Here is a 27,497-nt window from a genome sequence, read left to right on the forward strand (position 1 = left end):
GATCAAAATGGATTTGAACAAGAAGATTTTGATAGTATAATTTAATTGCAATATCTTAGTAGTGCATCACAGATGGTAGTAGAACCGATCTGTGTGAGACTGTTAGGATGATGAATTTCACTTTCTGCTATAATTGAAAATATTTGTAAAGTGTTTGAGTAACTTCTTCCTTGATTGATATAACTATATCAGATGGCATTGAAAGGTTGAATATGACAAATGCTAAAATGATCCATGCGTTGTACAAGTCATATGGACAGACTTAAAGATAATCCTTTTTTATCACAACCTTAAGGATCTAAACGTGAAAATATCATGCTTTCATAATTGAGTGATAAGAGAACTGATTTAAAGCAAAAAAAAAAAAAGTCAATGTATAATCTAAATCAATTATCGAGCCAATGCTATTCCGCCCATAAAGTAAATCAAGAAAGTAAGATTGTTCTCGATGTAACGTTTCAATATCATTAATTATTGACATGTTCGCATATATATACTAGCTCCCATGATTTTTAAACCTTAATTATTTGAGAAAAGTATCCTACTTCTTATCATCAAACTATATTCTGAAAGGCGAACCAATGTTATACATGATCCATCTCTTGTTGAATTTGTTGAAGTACTCATGCTTCTTATATGTAACAAAAAAGGACAATTAGATCTATCTAACTATTATAAATGGAATCAAAAGAAAGCAATGGACTATAATTAAGTAGTGCAATATGAACCTTGAGGGGGATGATAACCTAGAAATTGAGATTCACTGTTATTCATCCAAAGAGAAGAAAGTTGCTGTTTGACTTTTGTCAAATTGAATAAAAATTTGTTTTTGAATGTAGGAAGGAGCTTTGGTTGAGCTTTTAGTAAAAATATAGCCGTTTTGAAGGGGGTTTTAATTGGACACGTGGTTCTTCCACACGTGGGCCGTTAAAGTAGGAGCTAATTGTGGAAAACGGCGAGCCGGTATGCGAGATAACGTTCTTCCTCACTATCTCTCTTTCTCTCTTCCTAAACCTCCATGCTTTCGTCCTCCGTTTCCCCTATCCATCTTCCCTCCTCACTTCCTCGCTTCGTAAGTACTCTCTCTCTCTCTCTCGCTCTCCCGTGAAGCCCCTTCCCTTTTTTTTCTTCTTGCTTTTGGGTTTTCGCTATACCTAAATCGCTCTCGTCTCATGAATCGTCGCAGCTCGGAAACGGAGACAATGCTTGCTCTCTCCCTCCAAACCGCAGAAGCGTCGGAAGTACTCATCACAGTCGGAGGAGGCGAGTTGTCGCCGTCGCTAGCGTCTCTACCTCCTCTCTTCCCCCGTTCAAGTTCTTCGAGCCGCCCAAAGTTGAGGAGAGTCCCTTTCCGCCGGAGGTGTGCGCTTCTTCCTCGTTGGCTCCTTTATTTATTTATTTATTTTTATCAAAGACGAGATTTTTCGTTTTGGCTCATTTTTAGTTTTGGAAATCGGCAGTTGGAACCCGCGGATCCCGACTTCTACAGGATTGGGTATGCGAGGAGTGTGCGTGCCTATGGCGTTGAGTTCAGAGAAGGTCCCGACGGGTTCGGAGTGTATGCGTCCAAGGACGTCGATCCGCTGCGAAGGGCTAGGGTGAGTCGCCGAAAAGGAGTCTCTTTGTAGTGATTGGTGTTAACCTCTGGTGTTTGGATAATTGGTGGGCGTTCTGTGATCTATGGTCGCAGTTTTTTATGGTTTCAGTTCGGTGCGCTAAACTTACAGCACAGGGAAGTGATTCCTTCTCTTAACTGGACGTAATTTGGACTAAATGACGAGCCCAGCACCTTCTATTACCATGAATGTTGGTTGATTGCGAGTATTTTTATGATTTACCCCTAGCTCTACGTTGTCTAAATTTTGGTGGTTAAACGGAGATAAAAATGTTTTATCTGCGATATTATATTCCATATTTTGTACAGTTTTCGTGCATTTTATAAGGCATACTTCTCTTTTATACAGTTGAAAATTTGAGAGTATTTTGTAACGAGAGTTGAGTCCGGATACACTTCGTACATTTCCCCCATCAATACTTACTTGTCTTGTGCAAAAAATACAGGTGATTATGGAAATTCCTTTGGAGTTGATGTTGACTATAAGCCAGAAGCATCCATGGATGTTTTTTCCTGATATAGTTCCTGTTGGCCATCCTATATTCGATATTATTAACTCCACTAAACCTGAGGTAACTGCGGTTTATCAGAACTGTTGTTGTGCTTCCCTCCAAAAATGACTTCTCTGCTCAGTCTATTCTGTTTTATATCTAAAGTGGATGCATAGTTAATGGCAGAGATGCTGTTCTTCATTTGCACAAAGTTGTTTAAATGATCATTTTAATATATATTCAAACAGTGACTTATGGGTATCCATGATAGAGGCTTATGGTCCAGCTTACCAGTAAAGGCCATAAGGACTCCAATATAACTTTGACAGATATTATTTCTTGGTTGACATAGGTTGTAGTAGTAGGAAAAATACTTGTGTGGCTATGCAATGAGTAAAAATTCGAACTGCACTCTTAACTTTCTAAATCATATCACAAGGATGCCTTTATTTTGATGATTGTTAAATGGACACCCCATTTATTGAAAAGCGAACAACTTTATTGAAGCTGTTCATTTTCATCAGTTTTGAGGCAAAGTTCATCCTAAGTTAAAAATTATGTTGATTCACTTTTCTAACTATTGACTATTCACATGAGTTAGCTAGGTTTTTGCCTCAAATCATCAAGAAGGAACAATTTCATTGAAACTAATGAAAGTGTTTACTTATGTCATTTTGAGTAAAAAATCATCCTAATTACAATGAAAAATTATGTGAATGTTCACTTTCTAACTATTGACTATTCACACATGGAGTTAGAAATAGTTGTGCCTCAAATTTTCAAAAACGAACTATTTCATTGAAACTAATGAAATTATTCCTTTGGTTAGTTAGAAAATTTCAGTGACAATTGCAATATATCCTTAATTAAGATGTGAATATTCTCTTTTAGAAGGTCCAGTGTTACAGGAAAAAGTAGAAATATTTTTTATTTCAAATTAGTAAAAGTTTTCATGTTTTAAGAAATCCTGATAAAGATGGGTATATTAAAAATGAAGGGGTGCCCCGTTGATAATAATTAAAATAGGGGTGCTCATTTGATGATTTTGAAAATAAGGAGCACCCTTCTATTTTTACTTATGCAATTTACTAAAACTAGTATTGCCTTTTCTCTTTCCAAGTTCACTGGAATGCATTTGTAACAATAATTCTGAGATTCCCACACTTACATCTAAAGTCTTATCATTAACAATTGGTGGTCTTCAAAAGTAATTTTCATAACAGTTAAATGAGAAATTCATGCATTCTGGAGCATAAAAAGGTTTGTTTTAGGCTTCTCTGTTGCTAGTGTAAGGTTTTTCTGCTCAATTTTTTTGCTTCTCAAATGTCAAAGCCAGTGAAAATGAGCAAGGATAAACAAATCTAACTTTTCGTTTATTGGTTCATGTGTCATATTCAAGAAGCATCAAGCAGCAGTAATGATTATCGTGCTCAAAATACTAAAGAGACCCAACACAAGCATTTTCCCCTAGTTTAAGTGGGCTATTCATGAGTAATCAGGTGTAGTCTAGATAGATGATAAAATGAGAGGGGATCAACTAAGAGGGAATGAATATGTTCAAATACAAGTGTTTTATTTCTTAATTTGACAAGTTAATTAATTGTAGACATAGTTATTGATGAAGAATAAAGTTGTCAAACGGGCCAACCCATAGGGGGCGGGCCAACCCACCAGAAACCCGTTATATAGCGGGGCGAAGCAGGCCGGCTCATCAACTTGGTGGGTTGGGAAATCTCCAACCCAACTCAAGACGAGTTGCAGGTTAGACAGGCCAACCCACGGGCCTATCAAAAAATAAAAAAATATTAAAAATTTTAAATTTGAATTACAGTTTAAATTGGTTAAGTTGAAATTTTTAAACTTGAATTGCGGTTTAGATGGATCTAGCTCACTAGTCCATTGAATTTTCTATTTTAATTTTAAATTTTGAAGAAAAAAATAAATTTTCTTAACCCACGAACCAACCCAAGCCCGCCACGTAGGTCGTGGGCCTAGGCGGGTTGACCCATCTGAACCCACTTTAAAATGAGCTGATAAAATTTCAACCCAACTCACCTAAATTATTTAGCGGGGTGGGTCAACCCGACGAGCCCAATCCAAATTGACGACTATAATGAAGAATGCAAAGAGACATAAGAAAAATCTACTTGACAAAATTAAAGAAGATCTAGATAACTTAGGCAATTATAGGAATGTGTGGGGCTATAACTGAAAACAATGTTGCTGAACAAATTGATATTCCACTTGGTAAGAGCTTATTTTTGTACGTGCATTATGAAAAAATGTAAGATAAACAATTTTGAACATATTTAAAGCTCAATATGGTAAATGAACAAGGTTGAACATTAGTGGACTTTGGCTCATTAATGATCCTAAATAAAGCTCACGAAAAATAAATGAACTAAATATGTTAAAACTGACTAAACAATATAAGCTTCATTTATTCGATCACTTTTTAACAAACTTATAAGAGCACTACTTCTAATTGACTTTGGTAAAAGCTCATGCGTAGGTTTGATAAACAAGCCTCAATTCAAAATATGAACTTGGTTAATATTGAGCTTGACTCGAGTTCATTTATAATCTAATAAACAAGCTTGAAAACAGTTAAGCTAATGTTGTCTCCAACGCTAAGAATATTTATCTAGAGCTTATCAAGCTTTAAAATCTTGAGTCGTGCTAGAGTTTTGATATTTGACTGGACCAAAGGATTGTTTCAGTATCGTGTTGATGTTCTAATGTATGATGTCGATGGTGAATTGGAGTGGCACAAGGAAGGAGATAAAAAAGAAAAAGAAAATAAGGTGATTATATACTTAAGTTTAAACTTTGTGTTCTATCTAGAATGTTATACTTTTATCATTATCTTGTGTGAACACATGCTAAAAAAATACAATATTATCTCAATTTTCTTAATCTATGTTGTAGCATGCCAAGGGTGTTAATTATCTGCGTGAGACGATATTCATCCATATGATTGACACAACAATTTGTGCTAAGTAATATCGAGTTGCATTGAATTAGTGGAACGATATGTTTCAACTGTGCCACCTAATTTTGTATGAATTTCAAACCATGGAGCTCACTACAAGATAGATCCACACAAACTATTGATCCTAAGTTGTTTTTTTTTTATTTTATTTTCTAGGTGATTTGCATGTTGTTTTCTTATTTTTTTATTCTTTTCTTGGAAAAGTACAGAAACACAAACCAAATGGCTTTGGTTAAAAACAAAACAAACAAAAAAAAACTGATCAAATCCATAGTACTAATCTTATACTTTGAATGCATGATCTTATTAATTGGTTTCACGTAGTTATATAACAAAATTCTTAAAATTTCTGGAGATAGAATACCATTCTGATCCTTTTTGTTTCTTTAGCTTAGCGGTTTACTATTTTGATTTTAGTAGAATTATAGGTGTGCATGAAAGCATTATCCCCATTTCTTTGTCAGTGATTTTGAAATTAATCCAAAATTAGTATTGCATTTATCTTTGTCTAATGGGCGTTATTTGCAGACTGATTGGGATCTCAGATTGGCATGTCTTCTTTTATATGCGTTTGATGTGGAAGGTAACTTTTGGCAACTCTATGGTGACTTTCTTCCAAGTTCAGAAGAATGCACAAGATTGCTTTTGGCCCACAAGGTATATAGTGCAGCATGCAACCGACATTCCTTGGTGTTGGTTCCTATCTCTTCTTTGAGTATCCTAGCATAAATATTTTGCTAGCTTTGTTTTTTCTCCCTATATTGTTTTCTTCCCACCCAATAACTTATTGTCAACACACACTGACTTTGTATCATATTCATTTCTTTTCCTAGTTTTTCTATTTAACTTTTATCATGTGGATTTTAGGATGATTTCTTGGAGTTGCAAGACCCTGTTCTAGCTTCCAAATTGGAGGGACAAAAAAAAAGCGCAATAGAATTTTGGGAACAGCATTGGGTTAGTTTTTATTCGAACTTTTAGAAACTTTAATAGCCTTTGATGCTTCTTCTAATACTAGCAATTGTCAGCACTCAGCAGCCCCTCTGAAGATAAAACGCCTTGCTCGTGATGTTGAAAGGTTCCTTTGGGCATTAAATATTGTGCAATCGCGTGCTTTTAACATGAAAATAAGGGTTGGAGCACTTGTACAAGATGCAAACATGCTTGTTCCATATGCTGGTAATATTCTTTAAACAGAGTACTTGCAAAGATTGAATTGCAAAGGCTGTCCAATGTTTCTACAGTTATGTAATGTCCATGAATCATGATATGTATATTCATACCACTAGTACAATAAGATCACGATTCAGTTGTAATGTCATGTGTCCTTAGTTGTTTTTCCAATATTTAACAAAAAACAGCTGCTTGGTTACTAAAACTCAAATTTTGATCCTACTTTTAATTTTGACTTCAGTCTCCATCTTTTATAGATAGAACAATCCCTCATTGAAAGCTTTCTACCCAATGCAGATATGTTAAACCACTCATTTCAGCCAAACTGTTTTTTGCACTGGCGTTACAAAGATCGCATGCTTGAAGTTTTGATTAATGCTGGACAGCGCATCAAGAAAGGAGAAGAGGTAATGCTTATTAGTTATAGATGTTTGGCAAACTTGTCATTGATTTATTTTTGTTTATTGCATGTATGCAATTTTAACATGCTATTGTTGTCAAAAGAAAATCATTATGAGGTTATGTTTGTGAGCTTTAAAGAAGTTTTAAGTGTTGAAGTGTTTTGAATACCCCCATTTTTTTATGGGTGTGTATCTGTTATCAGTTTGCTGCTGGACAGTATACCTTTCTCATTCCTCAAATGTAGGCATGTCTTGTTGGCCAATACCTATATGGTTTAGAACCCTAGTGCCACTATATGCTTGCGTGCTACTTGAAATTTCTTTCTACTAAAATACTTCATGCATTTGCAGATGACTATCAATTATATGAGTGGACAGAAGAATAACGTTTTCATGGAAAGATATGGCTTTTCGTCACCATCGGTAATAATTTTGATTAGTTCTACTTCTGGAAAGCATTTTCTAATTTCTACAACTTGATAAAGCCAGCAGAATTCTTTATAAATGATTATACCCCAGATAGTATTGTGTGATAACTGACTAGTAATTGATGGTAAACTAGTTTAGGCAGTGCAGTTCCTTTTACCATGAGGCAAATTAGAGCATTTGCTTGCATATTAAAATATTTAATTTTTAAAAATATTGGTGAATTAGGTTGTGTAGCTAATACAACACTTCAATAGCGTTCACTCAATATGCTTCCACACTATTGCTATCCATTTTTAGTGTACATACTTCATTCCCTTCTTTGCCACACGACAAAGGACAGAGGAAATCAGGATATACTTTGCCACTGGTTTTGGAGTGTTTGAAACCACAACCTCTGCATGCAAATGTGCTGTTCCTGTACTCAGCAAAGTAGGTACTACAGTCGCAATAATTGTGTGTCCCAACTAGTTGGCGTCATCTAGTGAAAAAGTTGGCCTATTGATGAAAATAATTCAACTGGGGTTTTGACAAATAAAATATTTTCTGAGGCTTTCAAGAATTAAACACATTGAAGCCATGTGATAATAGTATGCATCTGTGTTATAGAATTGAGGTGGTTAGTTTATCCCCAAAAGTTGCAAACACTCTTGATTTTGGAAAATTAGTAGGATTAATTTTTCCTATGTAGAATCTTTCATCAACATATATTATCTTATAGCCATCTTGCAGTTATATCCATGTAGTTTCAATGTTCACAAAATAAACTATAGTATCTGTTTGTCTGTGGATAGTATGTAAACAATTTTCTAGGCAATTTTTTGTTAGGAGAAATAAATATTTTATGTTGTTTGATTGTGCTGTCAAAAATATTGTATTTTGTTGGAACAATGTTTTAAAATAGACTAAAATGAGAGTTCTATTGATATGATAACTTTGTCCCCAACATATTCACTGTTGAATGTGGACTTGTCATTTTTATTAAAAAATTATAAGTTCTATTGATATGATAACTTTGTCCCCAACATATTCACTGTTGAATGTGGACTTGTCATTTTTATTAAAAAATTATAAATTTATTTTAAACTATTTGGAACGTAAATATATTTATATAGCCAACATATCATGACAGCTCATAATGATTGTAAAGATACACATAGCAATATATGCAATATCAAATAAAAAGTAAAAAATATATGCATCAATTAGCACTTAAATCTTATGCATACACAATACCAAAATTTTAAGCCTTGTCTAGTAAAAGTAAAATGATAAATATGCTATTGACAAAAATGAAATTTTGGGCATGAGGTATATGGGACAAAATCAAGATATAAATGATTCTCTTAAGCAAGAGACAAAATCATGTGCATCTTAACAAAGAGACAAAATTAAAAGGTGATTTTTACAATTCAAAATTAGGAGATATAAAATATCCAAGTTGTAGCAAAACTACAATCTACATTGCAATCATAAAAATTCTTGCTTCATAAATTACCATAAATGGTCTAAGGATTGGTAAAGTGCAATAATCCATCCGAACTAGACATGTCTAGAGACAAGCATTGCACGTTGCACGTGATCTACAAAAGTGTTAGAACAAATACAACATCAAATCTAACTAAAGTGCATAAATGCATACCTCAAGAGAAGATAAAACTGGTAGTATAAATGCCCAAACGACCTAGTGGTAGACCCGACCACGGTTCGGAACTGACGGTTCGACGGTTCGGAACCGCCGGTTCGACGGTTCGGAACCGCCGGTTCGACGGTTCATGGCAGATCGACCCTTAACCTTAACCGCCCAAGACGGTTACGGTTCACGGTTCGGAACCGCCGGTTCACGGTTCGGTTCACGGTTCGCCACGGTTCGCGACGGTTCGAGATTATTATATTAAAAAAATTAAAATTTAAAATTTATTGAAAAAAGGGCTTGCACTTATTAAGTTGCCTACGTATCCCCTTAGGGTATAGGGGAATCAAAGCCGACGTAGTTCTTTTACATTTTTACCCTTTTACATCACTCATTCACTCACTTCCATTTCCTCCCGTTCCTCCTGTCGTATTCGTTCCTTCCGTATCAAATTCTTCGGCTTCGTCTTCTGAAAGTTGCATTCCTTGGATTCTTTTCTCGGCTCTGGTCCAATCGTCGAGTAGTGCTTGGGCTTCCAATGAGTCGGGAGACATAGTTAATCGTCGTTCGTCTAATATGTTGCCGCCGGCACTGAATGTATGCTCCACAGCAACAGTTGACACTGGACATGCTAAAATTTCTTTTGCAATTACCGAGAGAACGGGAAAACCTGAAGCCTTCTGTGACCACCACTTCAAAATATCGAAATCTTCGCTGTCTGCTTCATTAAAATCAAAAGAAGTGGTAAAATAATTCTCAAGTTCCTGTGTGGAACTTGAGGATCCTCGTGGACGTTTCGTCCGTTCTTTTAATAAAAGTTGTGCTTTTGAAAGTTTTAAATTAACATTAGTAGTTTGTTGTTGTGTTTCAGAAATATTAGTTTGTGTTCCATATTTAACATAATATTGATTATAAATATCAGATAAATAATTTCTAATAATATATATAATATTAGCGGGATTAGGAGAAGAAGAATCTTTAACAGGAATTAAAGCGTCATAATATAAAGTTAGCATTTCTTGTAAAACTTCTAATTTAAATCTAGGATCTAAAGCAAATGCAACTAAATAAATTTCAGGAATTAAATAAAAATATTTTTCCCATTTTGTTTTCATAGCTACTATACAAGAAGTTAAAGCTTCATTATTAATATGTTCATTTAAAATTAATACTATACTACAAAAATTCACTAAAACTAAATGAGCAGTAGGATAATAAACACCGGAAAGTTGTTCAGTTGCATCATTAAAAACTTTTAAAATTTCACAAATACTACTACAAATATTCCATTGTTGTGAAAATAAATATATATTAGTATTACTATTTTCTGCAAAAAATAAACATAATAAATCTTTATATTGAAATGAATCTTGTAATAATTGATATGTAGAATTCCAACGTGTTGGTACATCACGTGGAAATTTTTTAGGTCTCATTCCATTAGCTCTACAAAATCTACCCCATTGTTTCATCATAGATGGATGAGACCATAAATAAGAAATTGCAATTCTAATTGGTTTAATATAATTTTCTAAAAGTCTTAATCCATCTTGAACACATAAATTTAAAACATGACAAACACAACGAATATGAAAAAATAAACCACCAATAACAGGTTGACAAACAAATTTTAATTCATCTATAGAAGCGGTATTAGAACTAGCATTATCTAATGATATTGAAAAAATTTTATGAGTTAATCCATATTCTTCTAAAATTAAACATAATAATTGTGCAATGTTATGAGCAGTATGTGATTCATCAAAAACTCTATAAGCTATCAACCGGTTTTGGAGGATCCAAGAGCTATCAATCCAATGGCAAGTCACACCCATATAGGAATGAGTTTGCCAATGATCGCTCCAAATATCGGCACATAAAGAAACTTTATTATTTAATTTACTAAATTTATCAATTAAATTCTTTTTTCCTTGTTTTACTAATTTTTTAATTGTACGGGTAAGTGTAGTCCTAGGAACACGTTTAGCACTAGGATTAAGAGATTCTTTACAAAAATCTTCAAATGTGCATTTAGATCCAAAACTAAAAGACAAATGTTCTACGGAAACAAATTTAGCTAATGATTCTCTTAATTTATTATCAGAATATAAAAATAAAGCAGAATCAGTACTACTACCGGTAGAAAATCTAGATAATTGTGTTTGAGATAAGTCAAGTCCATATTCTGTCGGGTGCTTCGTTTCTACATGTCGTTTTAACGACCCATAGCCGCCGCCGGCTTGGAATTTGTAGGAAGCATTACAATGCTTGCATTTTGCACGCATTTCTCCCGATGGAAGAGTGACTTTCTCAAAATGTTTTGTAAAAATAGTAGATTTAAGAGGAGGAGGTTCCCGAACCTTAGAAGTAATTGCATCATTACTTCCTTGTGTTTCGGGCGTCGGAAGGTGTTGGGCGGCCTCGATCTCATCGTCGGTGGATTGGATGATGGGATCCTCGTGCGCTATTTCTTTCCCCTCCGAGATCGATGTGAAGAACTTCCACCGCGGCCTCCTTCCATTGTAGTCGAAAGATGGAGTCGGAGCTCGGAAACGAAAGAACGCGAACTTACGAAGTTGAGAATGAGAGTTAGAGAGTAGAGAAGTGTGTGAAAAATGATGAAATGAGCTCTCTATTTATAAAATTTGGATCATAATGGACACTAAATCATAGCCATTGATCAAAAAACGGTCAAATGATCTCATCCGTTGAAAAAAAATCAAAAAAAAAAAGAAAAAAGCCTCCAACGGCTACCCCAAAAAAAAAAAATTTAAAACCTTGAACCGGCGGTTCAAACTGCCGGTTAACCGGCTGAACCGCCGGTTCAAACTGCCGGTTAACCGGCTGAACCGCCGGTTCAAGCAGCCTTGAACCTTAACCGGCCCGGCATCCTGCCGGGCCGGTTACGGTTTGGCCCGGCTAACCGGGTCAACGGGCCAACCGGCCCATTGACCCGGTCCGAGTCCGGGCTGGACCCGGCCCGTGGTCGGGTCTACCTAGTGGCCAAAGAATTTGAGAAGGTGGGCACAAATTGTAAAGTGAGTAAATAGGAAAGATGTGTATGAAATTAATCTTGATTAAGAGATCAAGAAAAATAAAGATAAATCACAATTTATGTATAATTTTAAGGTCTCATTTGAATTCTTTAATTTTTATATATATAGTCAACTATTACTTTCTTTCAAATTATTTGTCAACATATAGAGTCACAACTATTATCATCATCTTTTAAGATATTTTTTTATTATCATCTTTTAATGACTATTAATAAATCTGTAACTAATAATATATCTCTATAATAATATATCACTATGACATTCATAACCAATAAATTAATAACGTTATCTGATGTATGAACCAAAGTCCTCTTTGGTGATATACAACAATATAACATCATTGCACAAATAAATCCCTCACTGTAGGTTACCATTCATTACCACAACCTTATATGAGCGGCATTTAGGTACTCTAACATAAGGTTAAACTCAAAGACTTGATTTTTTTAGTATTTCTTTTATTCATTTAAAATCATTATTATTTTACTTTAAATCTTTGCATTTGCACCACAATTTTTCTCCTTTAGATTTACATCATATTGGTGAGTATGAACGACTAATTGTGTATTAGCATCTAATCTGTAGGTAAGAGATATACATTATAAAAGTACAAGTGACAACATCTAATAAAATAAATAGCATGGAAGGTAAAACAATATAATGATAGATGATAGGTATCAAGTTAAATTAGAGATTTGGAGAGGCGAATAACGATAAGGTAGTAGACAAGGGTTCTAGAAATTGGTTAGGAAGCTAATATATTTATCACACACTCGGTTGAACATTGCCTATGCAATGTGAGTGGTAAGTCAATTCATGCACAACACTAAAGAAGTTCGTCTACTAGCTGCAAATTGGATGCTCCATTAGCTGAATGTTAATCAACATAAAGGAACTTTATTCAAGGTAGGTGAGCAGTTAATTCTTGAAGCTTACTTTGACTCCACAACAGGTACTGCACATTCTTAGGTGGTAATTTGATCACATGGAGAAGCACAGTTCAGGGCTATGACTTAAGGTTTGTATGAGCTACTGTGGTTGAAGATCTCCAGATGAAGTAATAGTTTATGAGACTGTATTGTGACAACAAGTCAACCATCAATATTGCTTATAATCCACTATAGCATGACAAAACAAAGCACATCCAGATCGATAGACACTTTATAATGTAGAAGTTAGACAACAAGTTTATTTGTATTTCCTATGTGTCTACAAAGAACCAATTTGTGGATATATTTACAAAGGGCCTTAATGTACACAACTTCTCAATGATGAAAAGTAGTCATGAAAATAGGATAGTTTCTGATTGTGTAGGAAAAGAAAAATTAGTCATGGAAATCCCTCGATATAAGGATCTGGTTTAGGAATAAAATATATTATTATTATTTTTTATTTCTATACATAATCAGTGTACAATGTATATATATATTAATTATTGTGCATAATGAAAAAGTAAGTGGGAATTCATTCCACGTTTCTTATCAAAATCACCTATTGCTAGTTTAAGAAAGATAACGAGTAAAAATTAAAGGAACACCCTTTTTTTAACAAAATGGAAATCCCAGAGGTGACACTCTTGCAACTTGTCGAAGATCGTCTATGTATTAAAGAGATGTGGGCTTAGTTGACCTCGATTGAGCAGCATTTGAAAGCAGAAAGAACTCTATGGATGGATGCTTGTCGAGGAGATCTTAAGGGATGGAGTATGATTGTCATGAAGACATATGAGATGAGTGAACTCTATTTTGGTTTTTAGGTATAAATTTTCTACTTAAGTGTGTACTTAACCAAAGAACATATGTTTTTGGTCAAAGTTGATGAGATTACTTGAGGTCAAGCAAGATATATACATGTTTACTTGACTAATTACTAGCTAACACTAGTTAATTGTTGGCTTCTTGTTTGAGAACAAAAAGAGATTTTGCTTTCGCTTTAGTTGACTAGATGGTAGAGCAGTTGACTAGAGTTGTCTGACTTAACTAATATGTAAGCTTTCATTTAAAAATCAATCGAGAGCAATCTTATGACTTTGTCTGTGTAAGATAAACTTGTAGCAGACAATATGAGTTGAGTAGAGGTAATTCGAGTCAACTAGAATTGTGTCAAAGGTGAAAGAGTTGAAGAATGATCTAAGTGAGTCAATTGATGACACAATTGTTTGAAGATTCATTTACAAATCTGTTTAGATAAGTTGAGTAGTGGCACTAGTAGTTGACCCAGAAGAATCGATCATGATCTAGATGAACTGGTCACAGATCTAAAATACCAACAGATCAAGTCGAAGATTGATCTAAAGGAGTCGACTAGAAGGTAGTTGATTTGAGGTTTGAGTTCAACTAGATGGCTAACGGTTGTTGCAGATAGGCTTCATCGAAGATTAATCCAAAGGAGTTGACTGGAAGACATTGGATTGACTAACAACATGTTCAACTAGAGCAATGGTTGCTGCAGATGGGGTTCCAAGATTAGTGGATCAATTGATTGGTAGGATGATTCAGTTGAATGTTAGTGATTAGTTATTTGGTAGGGAATGATAGGGTTTTTGTAATCATTAAGTTGAGTTTGATTCATTATTTGATAATAGATGAGTTGGCCATGAGTGTTCTATTTTGTGAGGAGATTGCCGGAAAATTAATTTAATGAGTGTAAAACTTAATGAGCTATTCAATGTTGAGAAAACCATGCTGACGTTGTTGGGTTAGTCCAAATTAATTTGTGATTAGAAAATGCTCTAGCTTAGTTCACAAATGTGAAAACGAGAGCACCAATTTGACTGTATTGGGTGTGATAAGTTTGAGGGAGAATTTAAGTGTGCATATCAAAATTGGTTTAATAAATAGAAAAATATGGATCAAAAGCCAAATTAGGCATTATGTGAAGAAGCAATGAACCTAAATTTGGGCTCAAATTAGCCCAATTGGGGGCCTCTTCAACGGCCCACCTCAATGGGTTGAAATTAACCCAATTGGAACTGCTGCAAGCAGCCTAATTTGCTGGGTTGCAGCAGTCCAATCAGCTGGGATGATGAAGCCATGATTTGAGTCGGCCTGCATGTAAGAAGATAAGGCACAGCCCTTCAGTTTGCTATGTGCTACAGCGTTGAATAACACTAGCAAATAATGTCATTCAACATTATTTTGTGTTGTTGATAGTAGGAAAAAGAATAAAATATAAGAGGTTCTTTCTAAAGCAACTGCTCAAGCTTGAATTTGAATCAAAAGGGTGCAACCCTTGTATTTTTTTTCCCATTCAAGTCAAATCAATCAAGCATTTTTCTCTCCTCAATGAGTTCTAAGGTGTGAAATTTGGTGTGCTACTATTTCACGAGATGGTTGTTGCATCTTGGGAGACGATTGTCGTTCCACCATGGGCATAGCTAATCTCGTCTTTAAAAAAGCATTTAACTCGTGCCTCAAACCAGTGAATTTCCTCAACTGTCATCTTCATGATGAGACAGTTCTATGTGGATCACGATGCTTAGGAGATCCATAGTTATCATCTCCTCATTTTTGTGAAGACTAATATATTCAAGAACATGGCGCCCAGGAGATTTATATGAGATCATCATTTTACATCTTGATTCTAACATTGCTTGATAGAACCATTTACATCTTGATTTTGGTTTGGTGGGCATATTTATCATTTTACTTCTGATGGACAAGTCTCAAGTTTGATATCATATATTTTCAAGCGTTAATTTGATTTGACTTTTTATTTGATATTTTGTATGTTGGGTTGTGTATTTTTTTTCTTAATGGGCTGGGTGTTGAGATGTTAACAATGTAAATGTATTTGAATTGCTAATAGTTTGAAACAAACTCACATAAAAATGTCACATGTAGCAAATGAGCATGCCGCAAACAAGATTATTGTATCAATAAAATCCTCTAGTTCATTTAAAGCATTGTTGTCATTACTATGAGTTTACAATCTTGCATATACACTAAATGTAGAAATACCTCAAACAAATTTAAGTATCACAGACAAACAACATAAAATAATCTCTCTTTTTTTTTTGGAAAAATTTTTCCCTAGAAAACTTTGTACACAAGTTTTTTCTGGCAATAAACAGATGTTTTATTTTTCTTTTGTAGTTCTCCAGAATGAGAACCCATTTATAAATTTGACATGAGATGTGGATTTCATAATCATACATGAGCTTTTGTCTGTTTCTTTCCCTTAATAAACTGCAGCCCAGTGATTCCATTATCTGCCAACATATACCCTAAATGATATCTAGTCATACATGAAGGATTATCAGTCCTGTTAACAATCAAATTTGAAGTTGAATAAAATAATGTTTTCTTATATAAGTTGAAGTCTGTCGTGTTTGTGGTTAACTTTTTTTAGAAGTCTTTTTTTTTTTTTTTGCTTTTTAATTATATATATTTTGATCTACTTTGTTCTTGTACTTATTTTTTATTTTTGTTGGAAGACATTCTAGTTACAATCGATTTCACATTCTGATAAATATTTCCTGTTCTTATAATTTTTGTAGAACCCTTGGGATGTCATAAATTTCTCAAGTAACGCAAAAATTCACTTGGATTCCTATTTGTCAGTCTTCAACATTTCAGGATTGCCAGAAGAATTCTATCACAACAGTGAGGACAAAAGAATTCACAAATCTCTCTTACATGCTCAAGCATTCGACTTTCCTCCCAAGTTCTTATGTTAACATCATATTTCTGTATATAGCAATCTTGTCCAGTGGAGGAGACATTAACTTTGTTGATGGAGCAGTCATCGCAGCTGCACGGACGTTACCTACTTGGTCTGATGGAGATGTACCTCCAGTCCCAAGCATCGAAAGGAGATCTGCACGGGAATTACAAGAAGATTGCTATCAGTTGTTGGCAGATTTTCCAACAACGTTAGAGCAGGATCAACAAATATTGGGTAAATTGAAGCCCACCATCACAATTGCAATTTGCATCTCTTTTTAATCTTGTGAAATCATGTTAATCAGTAATATCTTTCTCATCTGTTCATTTCTTCTTTGAGCATTTTCAGATGCCAACCCTGTTGCTAGTAGAACACGCGAAGCTGCCATTAAGTAAATACCCCAACTAGCCCAATGCAGTTGATTCCTGCACCAATCTCTTATTCGTCTCTTGTTCTTGCAGATACCGATTGCACCGAAAGCTATTCCTCATAAAGGTCATTCAGGCATTAGAAATCTACCAGGAAAGAATACTGTTCTGATTGCACACAGGATTATGCAACGGTTTCAGGTGCAAAATTTGTTGGCATATCGACGCTGATATTCGTTCAACTAAGGCCCCACGAAAGTGATGGAAGGGAAAGAGAAGAGTAAGCAACTGTTCTAGCGTTGGTTGCATCAGAGTAGGAATGGATCTCACCTAAACAACGTGAGTGGTAGAATAGATAAAGTAATGATTATTTCAGCTCTTCTCAATTTTAGTGCTTCTAGTGGTGTTGTTCATTCAACTCTTGATCTCAAACAATGGATGTAGTTTGCGAACAGTATAGTTTCAAAAGATTTGACCTGTCAAATAATTATCAATTGATTGTCTTTACTTTCTTCAGAGTTTGCACTCAACGTTCAAACTTTGTTTTCGGAACAAAATTGATGGTTCTTTCATGCTAGATAAGATTGATTTGTTTAACATAACATGCCTGCAGGGAGCTATTATACTGCACATAATAAAACAACTATGAGACCAGGGCATGTTAATTATTGTCATAAATTGATCGTCTTAATAAAAAATAATATTGAAATATTTGGTATTGTATTAAAAAATAATTTTAGAATGTGCAGGATAAATTAAATATTATATATATAATATGTCTTAATCTATTTAATTAATTTATATATTTAGATGATATTGTGGTAGTTTTAACTGAAATGTCACATGCGTCATTTGAGAATTTGTCGATCGTAGCACGAGGGCAGACGTTAGGGTCCTCCAACTGTCAGTGTGCAAGGGAACAGGTTGCATCGTCTTGCCCAGCCACACTCTATCCTTTTATTATTTTTTAAAAACGTCACACCATCCTACCAAACCATAGACTCTATTATTTTATCTTTTATTATTAAAAAAAATATTCTCATATTTTTATTATTATAATATATCAGAAATCAATTAGCGTTTATAAAAAATATAAATTATAAAATGTTGTAATAATATTTACAAAAGCATAAAAACTAATCGATAATAATACATTAGAAGGCACATTGAAAGTAAAGTTAAAGTTTCTCACATCTGACTAAAACTAAAAAAATTAAATCATATGATATAAGAATTAGTTATTTTTTGTTTATTTGAAACCGTATAGGATAAAAGTAAAACAGTTTTCCGTGGAGATTTAAAATGGGAACAAAATACTCAGTTATTCTTGAACATATTAATTAGTGAAAAAAAATCTATATGCAATTGATGGTGATGATGAGAATGAAATTACGAACCATCTGATCAAATCATCATAGAATGCGTTCACTGACATTATCTCATAAAATTATGTCTAACAACACAATAAAACACCTCATTGAGTTCACTGACATAATAACTCATTTGGCAAACCGATTACCTTGAAAGTAATATTTTAATTATCTGTTGTAATTAATCAACCAAACCATTCATACATCCTAAACGAAAATTTTGTTACTTCAATTTGTGAAGGAATTGCCTTCAGGCTATTGCAGTTTAGTTACAAGAGTAACAAGAAACAGTTTGTAGAGTGATAAACAAAGGGTAACAATAATAACACAGCTCGCCCGCGATACAACTGCTGAGATGAAGACAGGCATTCTACACACTACACATACGAAGGTAGACAAATTTACAATATAGTGAGGTTACCTTGTGAAAATACACATTCGTGAGAACAAGTTGAGGCACCATGCAATTTTGGTAACAGGCAAAAACTGATCAGTCTGGTCTCAGCCACATCGTTGACCACGTTTGTTTCACATGTGATCTAGAAAGAGCTGATGCCTGTAATGGTTGAGAACAAAAGGTATTAGGCCTGGAACTGTCATAGATTTGAGATCTCAATAAAGTAGTACTAACCTCTGGTATTCTAGCTTCTGGATGACTATACCATTGAGCAGAAGCTCCGAGCTGAAAATGCCAACACCTGAAGGGAGGGTTTTGACTTGTAACTATCTATACCATCTCTTTTAAAATCCTAATGCAAACCTGAATCTCAATTGATTAAAAGGGTGATATACTACCTTTTTCAAGGAGAGAGATACAGACAGAGTAATCTTCTTCGCACGAGATAATCAAAAGGTCGTCTGGTACCTTTTCTTGGTTCTTCGCTGATCTCCCAAATCTCTTGATTGCCTGAGTAAAGACGACAAATTGCAATTTATTGGTGAGTGAAAACTGATTATTTCTAAGCTACCAGCTATGTAGCATATTGTTTCGAGTCTATCCAATCTAAAGAAAATAAAAGCACATTATGTTGCAAATGCCAGATATGAACTAGCTTACAATATAATGCAGAAAATGTGAAGATACATTTTCATTTTTATAGCTTAAATCATAGTGAATTTTATCTCATGTGTTACAGCTGATGGGTGATATTCAGCCAGCAGGTCATGTGTTAAATCCACCATTCTTACTACATTTACAAATCTAGCATCCATTTTCTTTGAACTAAGCAGTTGCAGTAGCAAAGTTCCTTCTGTCCATTAGTTTGAAAACTTCTACCAACAGGAACTCAGAGAAGGATTTCATTGTTGAGTAGTCAATGTAAGAGAAAATTGCAAATATCATCATCAAGCCATATTCGCTACAATTATCGGGGTTGGCTACATGGATGTTATTAATTCATTAAGTACTATGCAATGTTATATCATTACTAATATTCAAATTAATTAAATTATAGCTTATGATACTGACTAGTGTTTTCTAAATATATTGCAGTGTACTGTTAATATGCAGTACTAGAAACAACTGGTGAAGGAGTTGTAAAAATGAATAGGAATATGAATTTAACAGTTGGACTTTGGATATGTAGAAAAGAAAAGATGAATAACCTGGCCATTGCATGCCTTAACTAAGCTTGCAATTAGTTCTCTATTTGGTTTGACATTTGATGTTATGAACACCCTTTTGCCCTGCAAAGAAAAAGATGAGAAAAAAGATTAATGTATTTTAGTTTACATTTCCAAAATGCTAGTAGTGAATAACAACATAGCCATAAATTTAGCCACACCCTTCAAAAGCTCCAGATTACCTGCAAAAGAGGACTTTGACATGCACGAGTAATAGACACACACATGTTGAACCCTATCTCTCTCTCCTTCTTTGTATCCCTCAGTATATAGTTTTTTTCATCAATATAGCAATTCGCTTGTCCACATCTTTCAAGCCACATAGGTGTTACTACAGGTTTACCTGTTGCAATTGCTTCTAACATATTCTGTGTACGAACAAACTTGTCTGTGACAAAGTGAGTTGCTTCTGAAATTGAAGAAGCAATCGGAAGTCCAAGACGTGCTAATATCTACTCAAAAATGAAAAGAAAAAAAAGGCAAAAGTGTTAGCTCATATCATTTGATAACTGGGAACCAATACCTTTAAATGATTAGCCATGGAAATCTTATTCAAGTTACCTTTCTCTGGTGCTTTATAGTCTGTTCGACCAAATGATGACTAAATAAAACACGAACACCAGTCATATTTTTTCGTCTCTGTGTATCTTTCAGCAAGGTAAGTGAATCCTTAGTAAAGGCTTCTAATCTTCGAAGTTCTCTAGCAGCTATAGATGATGATACAGTTTTGATGCATAATCTAGGAGGATCATTAGCTGTGCAAATAGCTGATTCAACATTTGCATCTTTAGTTGTTCTGCATACCAAATTTTTTTGTGGTTGCACTTTTGCAGATGGTGACTCATAAAATGTACTATGTGTGGCATCTTCATCATGTTTGGCACTTATTGTGGCCAGTTTTGATTTTTCAGTATCAAAAATCTTGTCCTGAACATTGGCATTGCCTGACTTTTGAAGTAAATTGTTCCTCGTTGATCTGTCACCATCTGAAACTGGTTTAACTGAAGGAGATTTAAGTGATGATCTTGTTTCAGTACCATAAATCATCCGTAGAACTGTAGTACTCCAAGGCTCTCTATCAAAATGGAGTCTAGTGCAAGTAACATTGGAACGCCTTTTCCGCTTAGCCTTATCTAGGATCTCTGCTATGCTTCTTACAAATATTTTCTTCTTCATTCCTTGTTTGCATGACTGGTCAGTTGCCTCAGATGATGTTTTATTCAAGGTGCAGTTCAAGTTGCCTGAAGTTACATGATTTGCTCTTCTTCGTTTTGGATAGTGAGAGCCATCTATTGGAAATGAAGTATGCAATTCTTCCCTGCGAGACACATTGGCAAAAAGAGCATTTCCACCTTTTACATCCTTAGAAACTAGTGCATCAGTAAATGTATTGGATTGATTTGCATCAAGTAAAGTCTTTTTTTGTTCAAATCTTTTAGAACTCCTAGTCTCATAAGCAAAATGATTGTCCACCAAAATATGATTCTCTTGCCTTTGTTTCTCATTTACCACAATTTCTTGTGGATTCTTCTTAGAGGAATTAAAAGAATCATGACCACTAACTAAGCCAACATCATCTGGTTGACCAACTAGCCTCTCTTTGTCCCTGCTTGCAATAGTTCTGCCCACCAAATTATTTTTCGTTTTTGAGCTACTAGAACCTGCTTTAAGTAACTTAGGGCTTTTTTCCCTTAATTTTGCAGAGAGCATTTTTCTCTTTTTAAGGCGTGTGATAATGCCATCAGAACCATCAATAGAAGTCCTCTTTTGCAGAGGAATTGAAAACCTCTTTATCATTAGATTTTTGCTGACATCCTGAGTTGGATTCCTCTCTGCAGAATGTACAATCCCATTTTCTTCATTAAATGGTGATCCATGGAATAATGCTTCCATCGCCTCTGCTGCCATTTGAGTTTCAGGACCAACCTCAATTGAACCTTCCAATCCACCTTCTGCGTCAAAAGCATCTAATTGATTCTGTAACGGAACTAAGTTTGCTTCTTTATTTTTATCCTTGAACAAATTCTTTTTTATGTTTGTTTCAGATATATGAATTTGTCCACTACCTACAACATTTGATCTTACAAACCTTGAATCTGAATGAACTGAAACATCCCCTCTTTCAGTGTTTTCAAAGCTTGCACCATTCCTTCTGTGCTTACCAATTTCATCTCTTATTTTACGTGAGATGTCTTGCCTAGACTTTTGAGGGTGGCTATAACTTTTCAGACCACCCCATTTTCCATCAAAAAAGGAATCCTTTCTTTTAGTAAAAATTTCACCGCCGCCTTCATCTTCAAGGCTGTCATTCCAATCAAAAACTTCTGGCTTCCCAACTGGACTTGTGCAATTTGTTCTTTCAGCCAAAAGTTGTACTATCTTTGCACCAGAAACATGAGGTGACATTGAAATATCAGTTCCCGCATTTTTATTTTCTTGAGACGAACCCACATCATTGATTAAAAGAAACTGATCTACAATGTCCAATGCATTTGCCTGAGACAAATCACTAGGTTCCTGGGAAACAACATAGCTTAATCCTGCGGCATCCTTATCACTTGTAAGCAAATGTGGTGTGTTCACTTTGGAAATGTTACAAACCACATCAGCATTTCCATCCATTTCAGAAGGTAACAGTTCATTGAAAAGTCTTTTGACCCTCATGTTAAAGCATCTGCTCTTAGTTCCTTCTTTAAGGTAAGTCGTAGACTTCTGGAAGCTTGCAACTTTATAATCCAGGTCACATTTACCAACTTCAGTGCTGCGAGAACTGGGATACTTTCCTGCAAAGTCTCTATGCCCATCTACAGAGTTATCTCCCATTTCACAATTTTTGGAATAGAGAGAAGATCTTGCTACATCCCCAGACATCCTAGAAGCAAAGCATTGGGCTGCAGCAAGACCGGATGAACGCACCGCTGCCACACGAACTGCAACAAAGCTCCTCCTTGCAGGTCCTTAAAAAATGAAAATATAGCATTAACTAAATTCAAAAAGAAAGGATAAAAGCTTTCAAAATCCTCTGCATCAAGATGGTATTAAATTAAGAAGTACTATTAGAATAAGAAAGATGAGAATGCATAATTAACAATTGGAATGATATGGAACATATGAAATAGTTTTTTAAAAAAAACATATGTAAGAAAGAGAAATAAGGATAGAGTAGAGGGTTCCTTCGATCATTAAAGTGTTGTGACACATTTGAGTTAATGATTGATAAAAGAAAAAAAAATGAGGTAGAAGTGATGAATTTCTATGTGGCGAAAGATGAAGATGACCCGGACACCCCTCAATGGCGACTGCACAGTAAAATTCAGCATGCTGTTCCAAAGTAAGTCATAACACAGTAGGTAAAGTTTTCTTGTAGTTTTTATTCATTTGCTTCATGTAGGAGTAGATTCTAGTAAATTCCCGCATATTTAATGTTTAATCATTGACTAGGTATAAGATTAGGGATCAAACTGATCATTTCCTCACTATGATTCAGTTTCTTTTTTGGGATTTCTATATAAATTCCATAAAATCATGGTTTAGTAAGTAAAGGAGTCCTACATGTAGAATTGTTATAAAAGAGATTTTGTGTGTGTGTATGTGTGTCGGGAGCAATTTTTCTTGCTAGTGAATTGATTTAAGGGTTACCGTTGAGTTGGGTAGTTTTTCATCTTTTTTACTTAAAATATCCATACAGGTTTTAATACCTTGATTTGCTTAAACAAACTTGTTGTTCCTTATGTTATTTGGTGCTAAAATCATGATTTCATTAATGTTTCACTGTTGAAAATAAATAATAATAATAATTGGAACACTTAACCATCCAGCATAAAGCTGAATTTGGATTCAAAAAAGCGTTAATCGGACAGATTGATGTAACAAGTGCTAGATTTCATATACCATTACTTGTTAGACTCTATATAATCTTGATAATTTTTTTATACCATGATCTTGGTTGTTATCACATTGATAAACTGGTTATTCGTGTAATCTAAATTTTATGAAATTCAGTTGCATAAAATTGTTTAAATGAATATGTAGCCAATGCTATAGTATTAACAACTTAATGAATGAAGAACAAAATAAAAGTTCGAAATTAAATACAAGACAATTTTCCCTATAGCCATGTGGTAGAGGTTGGGCTTTTAGCCTAAATAATGTAGCTAAGAGTCTCTAGCGGGCTTTTAGCCTAAATAATGTAGCTAAGAGTCTCTAGCTAATTAATGAAAAACATGAATATAGGTAAAAACAAAGAGGTGAGTAAAATTATGAAGAGGGGTTAAATCATAAAAACAAAGAGCCTCTATTCTTGATGTACCCACAGGCATATTGACACTCACTCTTACTTCTAATTGAACTTGAAATTCATTGGTATAGCTAAAGATGGCAATGGGTACCCTTTAGGTTTGATTACCCATTTATCTTGATAGGTTAGGTTAAATTCGAATATCAATATGTTCCGTAGTTGAGCAGGTTCAAGTATCCACGCATCCCATGAATTAAAAAGATGTAATCAACACTTTAATCCTAAGGTTACCATTTAAGATAGCTTATCCAGCCACTCTGCTCACTGTAGCTCCTAATCTCTAATTCCTTTCGTCTTAGCCAATCATTTAGTCTCCAACTAGTTTCTCAATCAATCATTGTTCCTCCTACAATCCTCTTACTTAAACCCTAATCCCTCACTGACTTATCTATTGTCCTCTGCTACTCCAACTGAGCTTCACCAGCTCTCATGCAGTTGAGTCCCTGCCAATGGCCAAGGTCACAAGGGTAATGCCTCCTGATCTTTTCCCTATTGTGGTTCTAAATATTTTGAATTCCCATTAAATTGGAAGCCATTTGCTCACCAACCTCAATGACTAGGCTCACCTCAGGGAACCTCTACCAATTTCTCTGCCATCGTCGCATATACACCTTGCCAATTCACTTGCAATACTCTAGACACCCTCCTCTGTGGACTGTTGGTACCACATTTCTTTTTCAGATAAATACTCACCCATCTTGTGGAAAGTTCAAGTGCAAATTTAGTTAAGCACCTAGATATAGATTTTGATTTTTAAGATTTTATATGGCATGTAAACCTACTATGTTGGGTAATTAGACTTACTATTTTTATGGAGTTAAATATTGGGCTATAACTCAAGCACACAAGCAGAAGATGAGAGACACAAGGATGAGAATGCTAAGGTCTTCAATTAGGTAATGTAAAACTATGATAAATACACACATTAAACGAGAAAGAGGAAGATCGAAGACTTGGTTAGCAATGATAAAACAAAATAAAATTTATATAAATATAGATGATGATATAATAAGAGATAGAACCCAATGGCGTAAAATGATTCATATAGCCGACTCCACCTAGTAGGATAAAACTTGATTATTGTTGTTGTATATAGGTATTTAGTAGGATGAGTACCATTGAACAGATAGTTAGATACAAGTTTGGATAGAGGAGTAAATAGGAAGTACCAGACCCATTGCCATCCCAATGTATGGCAGACTTGAGTTGGAGTTTCGCATCATGCCAATTCATCTAAGTGTTGCTTAAAAAATTTCAATAAAGTGTTATCATGCAGAGATAATTAGTTTATTTCTTTTTTTTGTTACAAATGGATATTTTGCCTTGTGGTTTCGTTTGAGGAAAGGATGCTATCTTTTATGTTGATTTTAATGGTGTTTCAAATTGCCCATATTATTTATAATCTTGATATTATGTTATTCCATTTCCAAGTTGAATTTGAGCAAATTTATATGCTATTGTGTTTGCCGGTGACGTGTGGTTGGTTTCATAAAGAAATTATCATGATACTAGGGGTGTTGTTACCTCCTTAGAAAAGGAAGGATCCCTTGGATTGTGATGGGTACTATTCCCTCCTTGAGAAGGAAGGGCCATTCAGGCCACAAAGAGTAGGAGGTAAGTTTGTTGATATGGTCTGAACATGTATATATCATCTTCAATAAACCAATTGCGTGCAATCAAGAAAGAGCATTTGCTTACAGCCAGATTATTGTCCAACTTGAGAAGCCATCTAAAACTGTGGATCCACTTGGTTATATTTAGAGATGACTATGGCAAAACCAAAAAATGCAAAAAAAAAAAAAAAAAACAGTAATACAAGCAAAAACTACCTGCATCTTCACCCTGATCACTATCATTATCACCGTCATCATCAGTTGTAGCATCAGAATCGACCAAAACATCTGTTTTTGTATCATCCAAGCACAAAGTGCCTCCTCCAATCTCCGGTATTACGGACTCAACACCAGCACCATTCTTTCCATCTCCACCATGAGCAACAGCACCCTCTTCGGAGAACCCCTCCTCATCACTACTAAGCACCTCCGTTCCATCCGTACCTTCGCCACTGTCGTAAACCTCTGCAGTTTCCTCATAGATGTCAACCTGTTGCGTCGTTCCCCGTTCGTCAATCCCTCGAACATCATCCCCGTCGGAACCATCGGAGCCATCTAGGGCTTGGGTCTCCCCGTACAAGATCGGCATTCCCCCTGAAAGCAAATGCACAAAAGCATCATCTATCAGCTCCAAAATGGAAGAAAAAGCTCCCTTCCTCAGATCACTGGCCTGAAGAAACATTAGGGTACACGGCGACATACCATACTCAGGCGAGTCGATGTCCAAGACTTGCGTTTCCTCCCCGTCGGCGGCAGCCGCAGGAGCCATGAGAGCGCGAGATGGATCAGCGTGACCTAGATCAGAGGATTTGAGGTGACATGGTGCGCGAGCGAGCGATCGACGGTGAGGAAGGAGGAGCGAGGCATCGGATGACGAAATAAAGTATAATAGTGGAGAGAGAGTGCGGTGAGCGGGCAGCGGGGCAGCGAACAGGGTAAGGGGTTTTGGAGGGAAAGACGGAGAGACGGGGCCCACTGGGGAACCGGTTCGGATCGATAACAGGGCCGCTGTAGATGGCACCTCCTTCAAAACTTAATCTCATCCGCTAACAACATATCAGACGTTCCATGTAGAAACTGAAATTCACCCATGTAAGAGGGTAATTCCTCAATTTCGTTAGAAATTATTCGTTAAAAATTAATTTAAAATTTTTTCAGTTGAGTACGATTTTTTCATCCTTTTCTTGTTCATCAAAATCTATTCGTTGATAATTATATATTTTTTAAATAAATTTATAGATTAATCCTTCTTCAATTATGAATATATTTATCGGTTTAAATCATTATCCTATATTGTAATAATATAACATTTATGGTGTTTCAGAAAAAATTTATAAAATAAAAAAAATTAATAGAGTAATGTTTTTTCAAAGTGATGTGCCGAAGCTCACATTGAATTCGTAATTCATTTAAAATATATAAATTAAATTTATAAATATAATTTATTAATTTATCTAATAGAGTAGAGTAACGAACGATGAACTTTTTTATAAAAGAATTAATTTTTTATTTAAAAAGTAATTGATTTATATTTATAAAATAAATATTAATATTATAAAAAATAAATTTATTGTTTAATTTAAAAAGTAAAGATATTTTTATAATTTTATATATTATTCTTCTCAAATAGAATAATACATATTAAAATCTTTCATTTCTTCCAAACAAAAAAAAACATAATTACTTTACATCCTTTTCCTTCTCTTCCCTTCCCTTCTCTTCCTCTTCTATTAATGAACCTTCTCTTCATCCTATCCAAACATAACGGTAGTTA

General features: G+C 34.8%; 2 protein-coding genes across 2 annotated transcripts; one reads left to right on the forward strand and one right to left on the reverse strand.

The window, feature by feature from the left end:
* Window positions 1-982: 982 nt before the first annotated feature.
* Window positions 983-17,293, forward strand: LOC141840311 (protein PLASTID TRANSCRIPTIONALLY ACTIVE 14). The gene is made up of 13 exons (XM_074728256.1): window positions 983-1,072; window positions 1,187-1,360; window positions 1,461-1,598; window positions 2,062-2,187; window positions 5,627-5,755; window positions 5,966-6,055; window positions 6,127-6,277; window positions 6,569-6,678; window positions 7,024-7,095; window positions 16,286-16,391; window positions 16,486-16,686; window positions 16,801-16,843; window positions 16,914-17,293. The coding sequence occupies exons 1-13, from the start codon at window positions 1,019-1,021 to the stop codon at window positions 16,990-16,992; spliced, it is 1,473 nt and encodes a 490-aa protein (XP_074584357.1). The 5' UTR covers window positions 983-1,018; the 3' UTR covers window positions 16,993-17,293.
* A 1,131-nt stretch (window positions 17,294-18,424) lies between these two features.
* Window positions 18,425-26,492, reverse strand: LOC141842529 (uncharacterized). The gene is made up of 8 exons (XM_074730653.1): window positions 26,426-26,492; window positions 25,940-26,317; window positions 20,375-22,770; window positions 19,996-20,265; window positions 19,796-19,876; window positions 18,986-19,097; window positions 18,822-18,888; window positions 18,425-18,746 (listed from the first exon to the last, which is right to left on the reverse strand). Exons 1-8 carry the CDS (start codon window positions 26,490-26,492, stop codon window positions 18,719-18,721), a joined length of 3,399 nt encoding a protein of 1,132 aa, XP_074586754.1. The 3' UTR covers window positions 18,425-18,718.
* Window positions 26,493-27,497: the final 1,005 nt, after the last annotated feature.

This window comes from Curcuma longa, chromosome 1 (genome assembly GCF_044706935.1).
Source record: "Curcuma longa cultivar G26 ecotype Majalengka, Jawa Barat chromosome 1, ITB_CL_G26_1.1, whole genome shotgun sequence".
NCBI classification, from domain to species: Eukaryota; Viridiplantae; Streptophyta; class Magnoliopsida; order Zingiberales; family Zingiberaceae; genus Curcuma; species Curcuma longa.

Bases quoted from the DNA above. Each gene is read 5' to 3' on its own strand.
- LOC141842529 (XM_074730653.1), bottom strand. From the start codon at position 26,492: ATGGCTCCTGCGGCTGCCGCCGACGGGGAGGAAACGCAAGTCTTGGAC. The intron at 26,318-26,425 runs GTATGTCGCCGT...ATTTGCTTTCAG, and splicing joins CATCGACTCGCCTGAGTATG to GGGGAATGCCGATCTTGTAC. The intron at 22,771-25,939 runs GTAGTTTTTGCT...TCATTTTTTAAG, and splicing joins TGATCAGGGTGAAGATGCAG to GACCTGCAAGGAGGAGCTTT.
- LOC141840311 (XM_074728256.1), top strand. From the start codon at position 1,019: ATGCTTTCGTCCTCCGTTTCCCCTATCCATCTTCCCTCCTCACTTCCT. The intron at 7,096-16,285 runs GTAATAATTTTG...TAATTTTTGTAG, and splicing joins ATGGCTTTTCGTCACCATCG to AACCCTTGGGATGTCATAAA. The intron at 16,392-16,485 runs GTGAGGACAAAA...TTCTGTATATAG, and splicing joins AGAAGAATTCTATCACAACA to CAATCTTGTCCAGTGGAGGA.